Raw genomic sequence first — 17,732 nt, 5'->3', positions numbered from 1 at the left:
TGATTTTCATATTGCACACACCTATTACTTGCCGCAGGAGAGTTTGAATGAACATCACATGGTTGAACCGATGTAGTTTACTCACAATTTTGGAAAGGTGGTAATTTTGTCTGGCAGGTTTTTTTGGGGGGGAAGGGGGGGGTTGTGTGAAATTAAGCCCAATTTGCCTTTTTTTTTTTTTTTTGTTCCAATATATGCAAACAAAACTAAAACGTATAATTGCTATAATTTTCTGAGAGAAATACTTCATTTTCTGGAACAATTTCAAGGGTCAATGGGGACATGAACGTCTATGCTGTAAAATGGTTGTAGTAAGGACAAAGTAAGTCATCAAGCAATTAAAAGAAGTGACCTGACCACTCTTCAGGTGTTTTCCACTTGGAAGACGCTATATACTTCACAATACAATACAAGTGAATAAGAAGGTTTAAAGACACCCAGCTGCTTTTTGAGCATTTTGCCAGCATTCTTCCTTCAAAAACCTTACGCTGTTCATCATCAGTGAATGGAATTTAACATCTCTGCTCAAATCTTGCTTTAATTATTTACCCAAATGCATTTTACAATATTCTCCTAGTATCAGCCTGAATTTCTTCAGACATTTTGGTGACAGTTTTCATAGTTACGGTACTTCATCTGAACCATGAACCTTTCTGTCTAATGGATAAATCCACCTTAGGCCCCCTTCACATGTCCGCGTTTCCAGTATATGTGGAATCTATTTTTGCATAGATACTACACGTACCCATTATAACCTATGGTGCTCTTCCCAGGTTTTTTTTTTTTTTTTTTTACCCCCATTATCACGGATGAAAAAGACCAACACAAGTCCCTTGGTCTGTGAAAAACACACAGCACATGGATGGCATTCAAGTGCTATCGGTGCGCTGTATAAACACATACCGTATTTTTCGCTTTATAAGACGCACTTTTGTTCCCCCAAATTTTGGGGGAAAGTAGGGGGTGCGTCTTATAAGCCGAATATACGGGGGGGGGAGGGGGGGTGGTATATATATATGTACCCTGCAGCGTCCAGGGGAGGTGGGGGCAGCAGCTCTGGAGCACAGGGGATCGCTGTGGGCTGCATCCTTTGATCTCCTGCACCCGCTCATATAATATGCACAGCCGCTGTCCATCTCCAATGGTGCTGAAATCGCACGCAGTGAGGGGCTGGTGAGCGGTGCATATTATATGAGCCTGCGTCCCAGTGTGATCGCACATGCCCACCCCTGTGTTAGATTTGGCCCCCAGGCTGCTGCTCATTCTAAAATAAAAAATCTTTACTCACCCTGCAGCGTTTCTCCTCGTGCCCCTGCTTCCAGTGTGATCAGGCAAGCAGAGATCTCAGCCTGCTGTGCCGATCACATGACCGCACTGACAACCAGGAAGTAAGGAAGAACAGAAGCACGGAGCAGACAGGAGGGAGCTCAGCACTGCAGGAGATAAGGAAAGAGGGGTTTATTTTACTTTGGGCAGCAGCCTAGGGGCCATATCTGACACAGGGGGACTTGTGCGATCTATAGGGGCCCATGGGCAGCACTATGGGGGCGATATCTGACACAGGGGGACTTGTGCGATCTATAGGGGCCCATGGGCAGCACTATGGGGGAGATATCTGACACAGGGGGACTTGTGCGATCTATATAGGGGCCATGGGCAGCACTATGGGGGCGATATCTGACACAGGGGGACTTGTGCGATCTATAGGGGCCATGGGCAGCACTATGGGGGCGATATCTGACACAGGGGGACTTGTGCGATCTATATAGGGGCCATGGGCAGCACTATGGGGGCGATATCTGACACAGGGGGACTTGTGCGATCTATAGGGGCCATGGGCAGCACTATGGGGGCGATATCTGACACAGGGGGACTTGTGCGATCTATATAGGGGCCATGGGCAGCACTATGGGGGCGATATCTGACACAGGGGGACTTGTGCGATCTATATAGGGGCCATGGGCAGCACTATGGGGGCGATATCTGACACAGGGGGACTTGTGCGATCTATAGGGGCCATGGGCAGCACTATGGGGGCGATATCTGACACAGGGGGACTTGTGCGATCTATAGGGGCCATGGGCAGCACTATGGGGGCAATATCTAACACAGGGGGACTTGTGCGATCTATAGGGGCCATGGGCAGCAGCATGGGGGCGTTATCTAACACGGGAACGTGTGCAATCCATAGGGGACCATAGGCAGCACAGGGGAACGTGTGCCATCACAAGGGGGCTATATTCAATATAAGGGGGCCATATCCAGATTAAGGGGGCTAATTTTAGGATGGGGGGCTATGAGGGACATATACCCTATATGATTTGTTAGAGGGACACTGGCATTATAAGATGGACCCCATTTACCATTAAAAAAAAAAATTCTCTTTTCCTTCACCAAATTTGGGGGTGCGTCTTATAATCAGGTGCGTCTTATAAAGCGAAAAATACGGTACATACACACTGCAAAGTACAGGAGAAGCTTTGTCATTTAATTAATAAACCATCAATGAAAACCTTTGATGGTAAAATTGAACATACAAATGTCACACTGATGACATAATCCGATACACTTATGACATCAGTACCATTTTTTTGCATACATGTTTAAACAGACGTGTGAAGGAGGCCTTAAAAAAGGTATTTTCCCACAAAGTTCATTAAAAGCAAAAGATCATAAATAGTGATGGGCAGAACCGGACTGTAAAAAGTCCAGATCCACGCGGGTTCAATAGGACCCAAGCATGACACAGTTTTTGGGGAACTCCGGGCAATTAAAAATAATAACAGGGAAAAAAAAAGGGGAAAAGCAGGTGCGTTATACTTACAGTCTATCAGGCGGCTGCACACTGCTTACAAGCCGCTCACAACCCCCATACATATGCACTGCTTCCCCCTCCCACCAGCAGACCCTGATTGGTTGCAGTCAGATGCATCCCCACCTTGTATGACAGCATGTCTGACTGCTTTCAATCAGAGGCAGTGTGTGCGTCTATTGGTGTAAAAAAAAAAAAAAAAAAAAATTGGAGTTGAGTCCCCCATATTGTGATACCCAGCACAGATAAATCATACAGCTTTAGGCTGCAGTCCCCAGCTGTGCACTTATCTTGGCTGTGTATTAAAATAGGAGGAACCACATGTTTTTTTTTGTTGTTTTTTATTAATTATTTAAAAAAAATAATTTTAAAAAATGGCATGCGATCCACCCCCCCCCCCAATTCCAGCCATGATAAAGCATACAGCGGGAAGCTGCTATTCTCAGGATGAGGAGATAAATGGTTATTGGGGCCCCCCAGGGTAAAAATATCAGCCTGCAGTCGCCTAGGTTTGTCGCATCCATTAGATGCATCAAATCGCATCAAAATCGCATACGTGATAATGCAATACTGAATCAATTTTTTGTCAGAAGGTGTAGATTGGGTGCAGGAATAGTGTAAAAAATTCAGCCCTAAATCTGCATCTCTTGGCAAAAAACACAATTTTCTGGTAGGAGATGCAGGTCTGTAAGCTCAGAGGTCACCAAGTTTAATGAGGCCCCTGCGGTCACAGGTAGAGGACCGTGGGAACCTCCAGCTATGACCGCCAATAACCTGAGTAACATCACTGCTCATGACTGCAGCTCAGTCTCTGCCTGAAGCTCACAAGCGGGCATGCCTACACACTGTGACTTCAGTAATGTAGCAGAGCTTCAATCATCGTGGGACCTTGTGAAAATTACGTCAGACCTGGGTGTTTTTGGGGTTAATAAAGGGGTGAAGAGGGTGGAGTTTTTGTATTTTATTTCAAATAGAGGATTTTTTCGTTTGTGTTTATTTCTTTTTTTTCTTACAGTATTCGTAATGGGGGGGGTCTCAAAGACCCTCCCTATTACTAATCTAGGGCTTCGTGGCAGCTGGGAGCTGGTCATTAACCCTTTATTACCCCAACTGCCTCAGCACCAGGGCAATTGAGATGAGCCAGGTAAAGTTCCGAGATTGTTGCATCTAATGTATGTGACAATCCTGAGTGGCTGCAGGCTGCTATTTTTAGGCTGGAGGGGGTGCAATAAGCATGGATCTCCCCAGCCTAGGAATACTTGCTCCCAGCTGTCGGCTTTATGATAGTTGGGTAAATTAAAAAAAACAAAAAAAAAAAAAAAAAAACAGCTATATGTGGTCCCTCTTATCTTGATACACAGCTGGGGGCTGCAGCCTGTAGCCATACAGTCAGGGCCAGAAATATTTGGACAGTGACACAAGTTTTGTTATTTTAGCTGTGTACAAAAACATGTTCAGAAATACAATTCTATATATAAATATGGGTTGAAAGTGCACACTCCCAGCTGCAATATGAGAGTTTTCACATCCAAATCGGAGAAAGGGTTTAGGAATCATAGCTCTGTAATGCATAGCCTCCTCTTTTTCAAGGGACCAAAAGTAATTGGACAAGGGACTCTAAGGGCTGCAATTAACTCTGAAGGCGTCTCCCTCGTTAACCTGTAATCAATGAAGTAGTTAAAAGGTCTGGGGTTGATTACAGGTGTGTGGTTTTGTATTTGGAAGCTGTTGCTGTGACCAGACAACATGCGGTCTAAGGAACTCTCAATTGAGGTGAAGCAGAACATCCTGAGGCTGAAAAAAAAGAAAAAATCCATCAGAGAGATAGCAGACATGCTTGGAGTAGCAAAATCAACAGTCGGGTACATTCTGAGAAAAAAGGAATTGACTGGTGAGCTTGGGAACTCAAAAAGGCCTGGGCGTCCACGGATGACAACAGTGGTGGATGATCGCCGCATACTTTCTTTGGTGAAGAAGAACCTGTTCACAACATCAACTGAAGTCCAGAACACTCTCAATGAAGTAGGTGTATCTGTCTCTAAGTCAACAGTAAAGAGAAGACTCCATGAAAGTAAATACAAAGGGTTCACATCTAGATGCAAACCATTCATCAATTCCAAAAATAGACAGGCCAGAGTTAAATTTGCTGAAAAACACCTCATAAAGCCAGCTCAGTTCAGGAAAAGTATTCTATGGACAGATGAGACAAAGATCAACCTGTACCAGAATGATGGGAAGAAAAAAGTTTGGAGAAGAAAGGGAACGGCACATGATCCAAGGCACACCACATCCTCTGTAAAACATGGTGGAGGCAACGTGATGGCATGGGCATGCATGGCTTTCAATGGCACTGGGTCACTTGTGTTTATTGATGACATAACAGCAGACAAGAGTAGCCGGATGAATTCTGAAGTGTACCGGGATATACTTTCAGCCCAGATTCAGCCAAATGCTGCAAAGTTGATCGGACGGCGCTTCATAGTACAGATGGACAATGACCCCAAGCATACAGCCAAAGCTACCCAGGAGTTCATGAGTGCAAAAAAGTGGAACATTCTGCAATGGCCAAGTCAATCACCAGATCTTAACCCAATTGAGCATGCATTTCACTTGTTCAAATCCAGACTTAAGACAGAAAGACCCACAAACAAGCAAGACCTGAAGGCTGCGGCTGTAAAGGCCTGGCAAAGCATTAAGAAGGAGGAAACCCAGTGTTTGGTGATGTCCATGGGTTCCAGACTTAGGGCAGTGATTGCCTCCAAAGCATTCGCAACAAAATATTGAAAATAAAAATATTTTGTTTGGGTTTGGTTTATTTGTCCAATTACTTTTGACCTCCTAAAATGTGGAGTGTTTGTAAAGAAATGTGTACAATTCCTACAATTTCTATCAGATATTTTTGTTCAAACCTTCAAATAATACGTTACAATCTGCACTTGAATTCTGTTGTAGAGGTTTCATTTCAAATCCAATGTGTTGGCATGCAGAGCCCAACTCGCGAAAATTGTGTCACTGTCCAAATATTTCTGCACCTAACTATACTTTATCTGTCTTGGTATCATAATATAAGGAGACCTTACACCAATTTATTTATTTTTACACCATCAGACACACACACAGCGACTGATTGGTTGTAGTTCAGCATGCTGTCACACAGGGTGGGGGCGCATCTGACTGCAACCAATCAGAGACCCGGGGACTGCCGGTGGGCGTCGGGAGCAGTACATGTGTATGAGAGTAATGAGCGGCCTTGGAAGTAGCGTTAGAGCCACACAGGAGGCTCGATAAGTATAAATGTGCTTGCTCCAATTCTCCTATTCCTTCTACCACCATTTTAAAGTACCGGATTCTGGTCCCCATAGATGTATATGGTGACCGGTGTCCGGTCAGATATCCGGGATCAATTCCGGGGCAGAACTGGGTTTGCTTGGGTTTTTTTTTAAACACTGTTGGACCCTCCAATCCCGGGTATCTGCGAGCCCGACCATCACTAATCATGAATAAGAATAATAATTTCCACAATTGGAGGTGTTAAAAAAAAAATAAATAAATAAAAAGGTTCCTCTGCTGAGAAAATCTTACAAATGTTTCCCTGCTATGTGCCTGTGCTTTGTACTGTGTAATGGCCGTGTCTGACTGTACAGGATCATGGTCTGATCATACCACAGCTCCTGGGCCGGTGGGGATGCAAAAGAGTATAATGAAATTACAGCACGAGGCTCTCAAATTATTCCTTCTTTGACATAAAACATATGTTAAGAAAATAGACATGGAAAGGTTTTACATCACAAAAAAAATCAGCTGTGATTGCGTGCAGTAATATCTTTACACTTATTTGTTGCATCTCCCCTGCCCAGGAGATGTGGTATGATCAGAACAAGTCCTTGTACAGTCAGACACTGCCATTACACAGTACACAGCAGGGATACATATATAACATTATCTCATCACAGGAATATTTTTTAAAAGATAAGGTCTTGACTTTTCTTCTTTTTGTATTAAAAAGTGATTTTGAAATCAAGTATTTTTAATGCAAAATTAATACACTGTTTATTTAGTTTTTATTTAATTCTAGTTTTACTGAAGCAATGGGGGCTGCCATCATGGATTTGGTGTTTGTAACGACAGTTACTCACCTCCTTTATGGCAGCCCCCTGGGCATAGAAGACCGTTGTGGGACTCCGACACCATACTGTATCATAGTGAAGGAGTCTACTGTGAAATGGACGCGCTCCCTGGGCTGTCCAGATCAGAGCAGAGGGAGGAGATCAGCACCATCTTTGTGGAGCACACAGCGTATGCTGTGAGTATCGGCACTGGGCAACCGTGATTGCAACGTAACTGATCCTGCCGTGCCCGCCCCCCCTCTTGGCACTCTGCCACGCACACACTCACCCACTCCGCTCACCTCGGGCCTCCGCTGCTCGCACTGTGATTGCTAACAGGATAGGCTACCGGGGACGCAGGTCTGAGGTAAGTGCATGCTGCTGGGAGCGGTGAGTGCGGTGTGACATCTGCAGTGCAGTGCCGCTCAGGCTGCAGATCACCCCTCCTCGCCGCATGTCTCCTCGGACCTCCGATCCCGGCCGGCAGTCAACAGGACATAGGGAAACAGCCAGCGAGTTAATAGGGAAACAGCCAGCGGGGCATAGGGATGCAGTGGAGCACTATGCAGCTGGCCTTAGTGACACTTTAGACATATTAGGATCACTCTGTGGCCACCAACAAAATGGTTCTACACTGTGGTCCTAAACTTCATTCTCTCTTATCCTTTTGGAAACATCCAGGTTGGGAGGGGGAGGCGATATCACACACAGGAGAGCAGATTCTGCCCACTTTACTGCAGCTGTAATGTGAGCTAGTTCTACAGTGGGATTTCTGTAGGATTTCAGCAGCTGCTCCCCCTAGTGTTTAAGAGTGGAAAATATCAAACTTTGAATTTTTTTTATATTTTTCTCAATTAAAAACAAATAATTTTATATAAACATAACATTAAAACAGTAATACTTTATATTTTTTCAGTTATTGAAATTTTTTTTTTTTTTTTACGACACCTACCCTTTAAACACATCCAATTGTGGAAATTATTATTATTCCAAGATCTACTGATTAAAATCAACTTTAAAATTAACTTTGTTCTTGGGAAAACCCCTTTAAGGAATGTTTATGTACTCTGTGGCTACACATGGCACTTTAACAATAAGAATGACAAACCGCTTTTGTTTTTAGCGCAATCCAACCACCAGCTGACATCCACCCCAAAAAATATTACCCTGATTGCTACCGTATCAGGGGAGGCTGAAAGAGGCACGTGGAGTGACAGAACTGGTGCAACTAATGGATGCGCCAATTCTGGGGCGGCTGCAGGTTGATAAGGGCCCAATAACCATGGCAGGCAATCCCAGCATGTTAAGTGGCAAAATAGGCAGGGTGGGGACTCGAGCATGGCACTTGCGCATCAGAGATACTTTATCGAGTATCGAGCAGTGCCAAGCACGTTTGCCCATCACTAGTGCTCACAGCCTTACTAAGTAATTACACAGAATAAGTGTACCCACACAACAAGCCAGGAGACGCATACCTGTACGTCTGTATGGTCAGCATCAGTTTTCTTCTCAGGGCTCTCTTCCGTAGTCTCCACAGGCTTGTCTTCTGCTGGCATCTCATCCTTATTGTTTACTTCCTCTTCTTTTTCCTCGGTTCCCTCAGGTGACCCATCAATTTGGTCAGTGCGCTCCTCTTTAGGCTCAGATTGGCTTAGGGATTTTTGTTTTTTGAGCCATGGTGGCAGGAAGCGGGAAATCCCTTTGCTTTCATGTGCCTCCTTTTTCGGTTTCCCAGGACTTTTCTGTCCAGGACTGGTTGGGGAAGATGGTGATTCAATAGCGTTTACTTGCTCCGGTTCTCCAGGGTTTGGATTCCCAGGACTTTCAGTAACTTCTGCATTTTCGGCTTTCTGATGATCCTGCTCATTCGAATTCTGGTGATCCTGCTCATTTGAAGACTCCGTCTGCTCATTCTGTATCTCAGACTGTTCGGAACCGTTTACTTCTATACCTGTATCTGATTCAGTTGTCATGGTCTCAGTATTTCCTGAAATGAGATTGAAGATGGTTGCTTAATCTCAAGAGACAAACATACACTGTAGCACACTTGTGAGCTGGAGTAAACAATGGTCATCCATTTAAGAGACGGAAGGTGGTTCTCTAAACAGAGCATGGTCTCCAGATATAAGTACTAAGAACGTAAGCAGAAATGGAATGGAGGAAGGAAGGATATAAAGGAGTTGTAGAATAAGAAGGAAGCTGGGAGTCACACCGTGACGTAAACACCCTATATCCCTGATCATTGTAGGATATAAGCTATAGGGTTATTTAAAGAACATCAGTCTCATGCGATTTAAAGCATGTGTATGTCCTCATTCTCCGTGAGGACTGCCCACTCTTGTGAAAGTATATTATACACATCATGTCACCAATGGCAGACTCACTTTTGGCACACGTCTTACTTCATAAACACTCATTACATGCTGGGAAAAAAACCACACGCATCAAAAAGCATCATGCAAAAGTCCTCGTCACACTACCTAAGACCAGAGAATTTGGGTTAATGAGGGTCACTTATGTAGCTAATGCAAACAAGAATATCATTTTAGTATCTGGTTACAACTGCTTGCACTGATTTAACCACTAAAACCAATCAGATCAGCTCACAACCATGCTAGCGGGGAACTGGGATTGTCATAGCCTTCTAGAACATTTATTTTGCAGGTGTTTTCTGGACTGAAGAAAATAAAAGTCTACAATCATTATGCTACTGCAGACAGCTGAATCACGACAGTGTGCAATGCGTACACTGTCATGACTCCCCTGTATTTCCCATGCGAGTGGGCGATCACGTAAAAGCATGTATGTGATGTGTCAAGTGCCGATTAGTCTCAAGCAGCTTCTGTCAATTGTCTTTTATTGAGAGAATCTGGATGACACTAGTCAGCATGTGGCCACAACTATGAAAATTGCATACATGCACTCACATGGCCGCCTCTTTAAAGGGGAATACAATGGAACGCACACGCTAACAATTCGGCAGTCTGCAGTCACTGAGCAACTGCAAAGGCCAGAAATCCCTAACAGGAAATAACATATAACTTTTGCAAAAAAAAAAAATAATTCTAAAATGAATCCTTAATACAGATCTGTATAACTATAGTAAAGATCACCTTTATCTGCTATGGTGCCTGTGACTCTATAGTATAAGAAACCCCTATACAATTACTACCAGGTACAAAGAGCTGCCTCTAAAGCGACTGATCCTTTAGCCCACAAAGAAGATGACGTGATGCATTTAATCCCTTTGATATAGGCAGGATGAAGATAGCAGAATAGATGTCAGACGCTCAGATACTATGGTAAATAGACAGTATAGTTATGGGTGCTATTCTACAGGGTGCTAATAGACCGGTATAGCAGCAGTGATTCCACACATGGTGGCTCAGTGGTTAGCACTGCTGCTTGTCAGCACAGGGGGTCTGGGTTCAAATTCCACCAAGAACATCAGCTTGAAAAAGACACCGAAAAAGAACGTCTGTAAAGTGCTATGGAATATGTTGGCGCTATAAAAGGGAGTATGATACACAGTAAGTAGGATCCTTACATCCCAAGCCTCTTATACTGTGCTATGCTGACAAACAAAAAAGTTATTCCTCTTATACAGCAATGTATCAGTGTAGTTATGTTACAATTAAGTGATACAGTGCTTATTCCATTTTTCGCTTATTTCCTTATAAACACCAAATTCTTCAATAATGGCGGGGTTTCTTATACCTGAAATGTTAGTCCGGTGACTTTACTAGTGAGGCGCATGCCACTGATAGGCTGCACCAAATTGATTAAGTGGCGTGTGCCTCCTATTCCTGCACGCCCATCATTTAATGGTTTTTGTACGCCAGCATACGAAACCCCAGTCTTAATGAATTTAGACAAACATGTTCACACATCCAGCACTTATTTCAGGGGTTTTTTTGTTATCCATTTTGGGGTCATAAAAACGTTAAAAAAAAAATAAAAAGTGACAACCTAAGGGCTCGTGCGCACGTTGCGTACTTACATGCATTTACGCTGTGTATTGCGCTGCAGCATAAATGCATGCATCCTGCGCCACCTGCACAATCTATGAAGATTGTGCATGATATGTGCGCACAATGCTTTTATGAACGCAGCGATTTGGGTGCTAAAATGTTGACCCAAATCCGTGCGTTCATAAAATGAGCATGTCAATTATTCTGTGCATTCATAAAAGCAGCATGTCACTTATTTGTACGTTCTGGATGCAGCTCCCACTCGGTCTATAACAAAAATACTGCATCCATTATGCAGTGTTTCTGCAGCGATTTGACGCGCACATGTGCTGTCAAATCGCTGCAGAATATTCAGCAGTTACGTGCGCATGAGCCCTAACACTTTTTTTTAAGCACTGATATATATATATGGCAAATTAATGGTATCCATATTGCACTATTTGTAAAGGACACGAGATTTCTTTTTTATCATTAGTCTAGATCCATTATAAACATATATAACTGGACATCTGAAGAGAGACTTAAAAACACACCAGAGCTAATAAAGTGGTCCATGCCATCCGAGTCAAATTTTAAAATTATATCGTAAGCTCTCAATTCAAGTCTATGAGAGCCAGAATGAGGCCAGGACAAGGTTCTTATAGACTTGAATTGAGTCGCGACCTCCGGCTCCATGAAACACTGGAGCTGCCGGCAGGTCACAAATCGCAGAGACCAACCAGAGCGACACTGGAAAATGATAAATCCGGTGGCAAGTGAGTATAAGACAGGGCGAAGGGGATTTATTTAAAGCACCACTCCAGTGGTGAAATAAAAAAAAAAGCTAAAATGGTACTTTAGGTCTAGTTGAACCTTCTACCACTTTAGTTGGCTTACTTTACTCCAGAAATGTGCGCCACCATTCTAGCAATTTATGGGTGCAAGCCACAAGTGATAAACTTCCTGGGGCATGCTAAGTGTATGTGCCACGATCAGTCCTGGATAGAGCGGGTCTTGATCTGTGGGGCCGAGAGTCTCCTCCGCAGGAGACCACTACTGCTCGTGCCCATGATCAGGGCTCGGGGCGCTGCGGTCTCCTCACTGTGTTCTCCCTACGGAGGACGCTTGCAACTCTGCAGCAAAGAACTGACATGCTGCTGCTTGGACAGCCACATCGCAGATCAGTTTACACTGCGGGCCGCACAGGCACAGTGGGCAGGAGATTTCTACAAATCCCAACCATTGTCCTTGTACTGTACATCGCAGCATTTTTGACCCAGAGAAACATGCTGCATCCAAAACGCTGCCAACACTGATCGTGGGCACGCACTTTAAGTGTTTTTTATGCAGTTTTTGGGGCCAAAACCTGGTGTAGAGGTTAAAGGGAAGTATACAGGGCATATTTCTTTTACCCACAAAGTGCTTGACCAGACGACCGTACAAAATCGGACCTGTGCGATCTGAATATTATCACCATGTTATTCAGTGAGGCAGCGCAGTTGATCAATTTTTTCACTGAGAATGTGTCTGTGAAAAAAGTAAAATATATCTTTGTACCGTGTTCTGTGAAAAAAGTCAGCGCACTGCAATTTGGCTCTGAAATTGGATGAGACTCACCGATTTAAGTCAATGGGTGCGAAAGGAACAGCATGGCACCTGATTTCTAAGCATACATTACAATTCTGCAGCATAGGGAACCGAAAAGGAACCTGTAAATGATTCATAACTACCAATGTAAAAAAAATAAAAATAAAAAATGGATTGCACACGGAGGGAGAAAAAAAAAGAAAACTTGGCTCCCTTTTCTGACCGATTTTTATACGCTTGTGTGAACCTAGTCTTTACAGACACTCCAACACCTAAAGATGTAATAATAGCACCTAGTAACATTTGTCAGCTGAATAACCTTAGTTCCAAATACCAAGCATGGCAATAAATAAATGACGCTCTACAGATCACAGGCGACAAGCCAGGAAATCATCAATTATGCTGAACAACCACCAGACGAAACGTGCTCAATCCCATAACGCAATCCATGAAAACCCTGCTGTGGAATTGTGTGGGAATCTGGAGACGTGGTCCCACAAAGCCAAGCCTAAGTAGGTAAAGTCTTGGGAAGCATGAAATAGCCATCATTCCCAGAAGCAGAGGTTACGTGTGGTTTCCCCTTACAATGTGGAGTCTAAGAAGAATTGTACAGCTGCGTGAAGCCGAAGGCAGAACTCTACCGTCTATAAATAGCCTTTACAGCAAGCGATGAAGTGTTGTCAAGCATCGGGGCAATGAATGTGGGCACGTGCGCTAATAAGCCCTGAAAGCTGGCAGCCCATTATACGGCCCTGCTATCGGAGACAAAGGTGTATTCAGCCCTCCAATAGACTTACCTTGGTTCACAAATAAAGGGGAAAGTAAAGTAAGGCATACAACCTGCAATTCTGGCACGGTTTAGAGCACTGTTCCTCAATTTCAGAGGATTTTTTCTACTGTTTTCTCAAGTCATTTGAATTGCAGCAAAAAGCTTAGCAATGTCATTACACTGCATAGGGCCACCACAATAAGCCAGAAAGCCGCCTCTGACTGACACATTACTATGGGGCCATGTCACCACAGCCCAATGGAGGACACACCAGCACCATGTGCATCCTTGTGTGGCTGAGGTTACACTGCGATTACAAAGCCATGGGTGCAATGCAAGCTTAATCACAAATCTATGTGCTCAAAAATGACGTGTCCTAGTGGAATCCACTCCAGTACACGCGCCTTCCCTGGGAGTAATGGGGGTTTAAAGGAGTTTTCGGTTTCCTAAATCTGTTCTGAGGCTTTCCTTACAAGCATTTTTAGAGACTAATTTTTTAATGAAGCGGGTTTTTTTTTTTACAGCATTCTGATGGGACAGTACCTAGGTTTGGAGCACTTTCCATCAAAAACACTCAAAAGACTGAACATATGTAAGCAAACTCATTTTATGCTGGAGAAAAATGGCTTTTTTTATTTCTTTAAGGATTTTTCAAGCATGTTTTAGAAAGGACCCACTCCAAAAACGTAGTGTGCCGTAACCTAATTACAAGCAATTTCCAACATGGTGTCTACACTACCCTGAGGCCACGTGCATATACTGAGCATTTGGGGAGTTTTTTACCTCAGAATTTGTAAGACAAAACCAGGAGTGGAACAGTCAGAGGAAACGTATAATAGGATCACGGGCACCACTTCTGTATTATTACCTACCCCTGGGTTTAGCTTACAAATACTGAGGTAAAAAACCTCCCAAATACTCAACGTGTGCACATGGCCTTACTGCATTTGACCTGACAAGCTCAGTATTTGGTCAGTGTTTTACCTCAGTATTTGTAGCAAAGATCAGAAGATGTGGAACAATCAGAAGAAAAGTAGAATAGAAACACGAGCACCGCTTACAAATACTATAATAGTAAAAAGGTCACCAAATACTCAGTGTGCACGTGGCCTTACAAATACTGCATTAGGCTATGTGCCCACGAGCGCTCGTACCTGCGGATGTATCCGCAGGTACGAGCGCATGTTTCTCGCAGCTGCCCGCAGCTATTTTTAGCTGCGAGATTACAGTGGAATAGCTGCGGGAAACATGCGGACATTCATGCGAATTACCTGCGGACGTCCAGGCCTCTATCTCCATAGCGGAGGGCCGGGACATCCGCAGGTAATTCCGCATGAATAATTGACATGCAATTATACATGCGGATGCGGACATCCGCAGCATGATCGGCAGCCGCAGTTTCCGCAGCGTGGACACAGCACTCCCCATGTCCAATAGGATAACATGGGTAGTGACTGTACATGCTAAAACCTGCGTATTTATCTGGAAAATCCAGAAAAATCTGCAGGTTTTCCGCAGCAAAATCTGCACAAACAAGCTCCTGTGGGCACATAGCCTTAAAGTCAAATACTTAATGTGTGCACGTGGCCTTACAAATACGGAGGTAAAAAAGTCAAATACTCAATATGCGCATGTGGCCTTACAAATACTGAGGTAAAAAAGTCAAATACTCAATATGCACATGTGGCCTTACAAATACTGAGGTAAAAAAGTCAAATACTCAATATGCGCATGTGGCCTTACAAATACTGAGGTAAAAAAGTCAAATACTCAATATGCGCATGTGGCCTTACAAATACTGAGGTAAAAAAGTCAAATACTCAATATGCGCATGTGGCCTTACAAATACTGAGGTAAAAAAGTCAAATACTCAATATGCGCATGTGGCCTTACAAATACTGAGGTAAAAAAGTCAAATACTCAATATGCGCATGTGGCCTTACAGTAACTGTGCTTCCAAAGAGGGCCACATGGAAGTCAGGAAGTTTTTTTTTTATTACTATACATGCATGTGCCCCTTTATATGGGGCTTGTATTTTCAGAAATTCTAGATTACTCATTATTATAATACCAGATGTAAGGACTGTACAAAATGGATTACTTGACAGCAGGGCTGTGGAGTCGGTAAGCCAAACCTTCGACTCCGACTCAGACTCCGACTCCTCAAATTCTCTTGCACCGACTCCGGCTCCGACTCAGACTCCGGCTCCGACTCCGGCTCCTACATATATTGCTTAGTTAGGTGAAAAATTTATTGTAGTACATGAATATGTGTATGTGAACATCAGACATTTAATAATTTTTATGATACAATAATCAAGATATTTGGATAGAACATAAAATATATTTATTGGAATACAACTTTAGAACACAAAAAACTGTAATAAATTGTAAATATGTAATACACTATGTAATATACAGTAGATTACATATATATCTTGTGTGTGTATATACACTGTGTGTATGTATATATATATATATATATATATATATATATATATATATATATATATATATATATATATATATATATATATATATATTACATATTTACAATTTATTAGTTTTTTGTGTTCTAAAGTTGTATTCCAATAAATATTTTATGTTCTATCCAAATATCTTGATTATTGTATCATAAAAACAATTAAATGTCTGATGTTCACATTGTACTACAATAAATTTTTCACTTATATATAAGCATTATACTAAATGTTATTATTTAGTAAAATATTCAGCACATTCTGCATTGCACTCCTGTCCCCAATTTATTATATATTTTAGGAGTCGGAGTCGGTGCATTTTATACCGACTCCGACTCCACCAAAATGAGCTCCGACTCCGACTCCACGACTCCGACTCCGACTCCACAGCCCTGCTTGACAGCGTAGATAAAAGCAGACTGAGCAACTGCTTGCATTTAAGACCATTTAGTGTGAAATGTGTGGAAGCAATTTGCCAGGAAACATTACTTCCTCAATTACAAGGGTCCATAAAAAAAAAAAAAAAAAAAAAAAAAAAAAAAGGTTTTGTGATAAGATATTAGTTTTTTCGCTACTGTATTATATAGCCCACCCTGCAATGATATGCCCACAGACAACATTTTTTGATGATATTTCGAGTAAAGAAATTTTTTATAGTATGTAAACCTTACAAAAAAAATAAGCACAGAGTACAAAAAAAAACAAAAAAAAACACAGTATTTTCAGACTTTTTTTAATTTATTTTTTTTTTTGCTGTACTTTTTCATTAAGTCAAGTGATTTTAAATGGAACCTGTCGGGTCCCCAGTGCATGCAGAATGAGCAGTTCTGTGCACATATCTATATTCCCTGCCTAACAGTCCCTTCATGTAGTCGCATACCTAAACAGATGCTTAGTCTTTCTAAAGACCGTTTATGAGATGCTAATTAGGCCCATGACAAGTCGCAGGGGCATTAGATCCCCCGACTACACGGCCCACTAAGCATGTTATCATGAAACTTCCTGATATTAACTTAAAAAAAAAACAAAACACTGAACTGAACGGATTTTTAGCAGTATTTTGGATCAGATTTTCATGCTCTAGTGTCTAGTCCTTGCAGTTTTAATGGGAACCTCAAAGCTGCTAAATGTTGCCCAGTCTGTCACTGGCTGTATTATCTCAGCTAGGTATGCTTGACTTTGAAGTGGTACAGTATGTCAGAGAAAACCAATTGGGACAAAGTTGTGCTGTACACTAATCAGATAGGAAAGGTCCTCGACAGCTTCTCCCAACCCACTGCCCTAGAGTGACCGTAAAAGGCAGAGACCAGTCAGTCCGGACCAGAGGGTGCTACAAGTCTCTATCGCACTTCAGTCCCCTGGCTGGCTATTAGGCTATGTGCGCACACTGCGTCTTTTTGATGCTGCGTTTTTGTGCGTTTTTGGCCGCTAAAAACGCACAAAAACGCACCTGCGTCGAAAAACGCGGCAAAAAACGCACGCGTTTTGCCGCGATTTGGTGCGTTTTTTTGCTGCGTTTTTGCTCACTGCGTCTTTATGCGTTTTTTATCAGTAAACAAAAAAAAAAAAAGGTCTGATGTCATTTCCTTCTTCAATGTGTTCTTCATTCTCCACTAGTGTATGCAGAAGAGCAGACAGCTGCAGAACTATAAGGCTCAGCATACTCCATCCAATAGTGTATGCAGGAGAGCAGACAGCAGCTGTCGAACTACAAGGCTCAGCATCCTCCTTCCAGGACTGTATGCAGGATTTCTTTGCCCCCCCCCCCAAACCAAAAAAATGCCGTGGGCTTCGCCATATTTTTGTATGCTAGCCGGGTACAGCAGGCAGGTACGGGCTGCCCCCAACCCCCAGCTGCCTATTTGTACCCGGCTGGGAACCAAAAATATAGGGAAGCCCTTTTTTTTTTTAAAATTATTTCATGAATTTCATGAAATAATTTTAAAAAAAAATGACGTGAGCTTCGCCCAATTTTTGAGTCCAGCCGGGTACAACTAGGCAGCTGGGGATTGGAATCCACAGTGCAGG

At 42.8% G+C, this 17,732-nt stretch overlaps 1 protein-coding gene across 16 annotated transcripts in view; it reads right to left on the bottom strand.

Annotated features, from left to right (window-relative positions):
• Positions 1-17,732, bottom strand: part of EPB41L2 (erythrocyte membrane protein band 4.1 like 2) — a 204,683-nt gene that overhangs the window by 130,589 nt on the left and 56,362 nt on the right. For all 16 annotated transcript variants that reach the window (XM_075339882.1, XM_075339886.1, XM_075339888.1 and 13 more), the window contains exon 2: positions 8,394-8,905. In XM_075339882.1, coding sequence (XP_075195997.1) covers positions 8,394-8,891 — 498 coding nt within the window. In that variant the 5' untranslated portion in view covers positions 8,892-8,905. The remainder of the gene's footprint in view (positions 1-8,393; positions 8,906-17,732) is intronic.

Source organism: Anomaloglossus baeobatrachus, chromosome 3 (genome assembly GCF_048569485.1).
Source record: "Anomaloglossus baeobatrachus isolate aAnoBae1 chromosome 3, aAnoBae1.hap1, whole genome shotgun sequence".
NCBI lineage: Eukaryota > Metazoa > Chordata > Amphibia > Anura > Aromobatidae > Anomaloglossus > Anomaloglossus baeobatrachus.
Note: the sequence above shows the minus strand (reverse complement) of the source record. Positions and strands in the feature narration are given on the sequence as shown.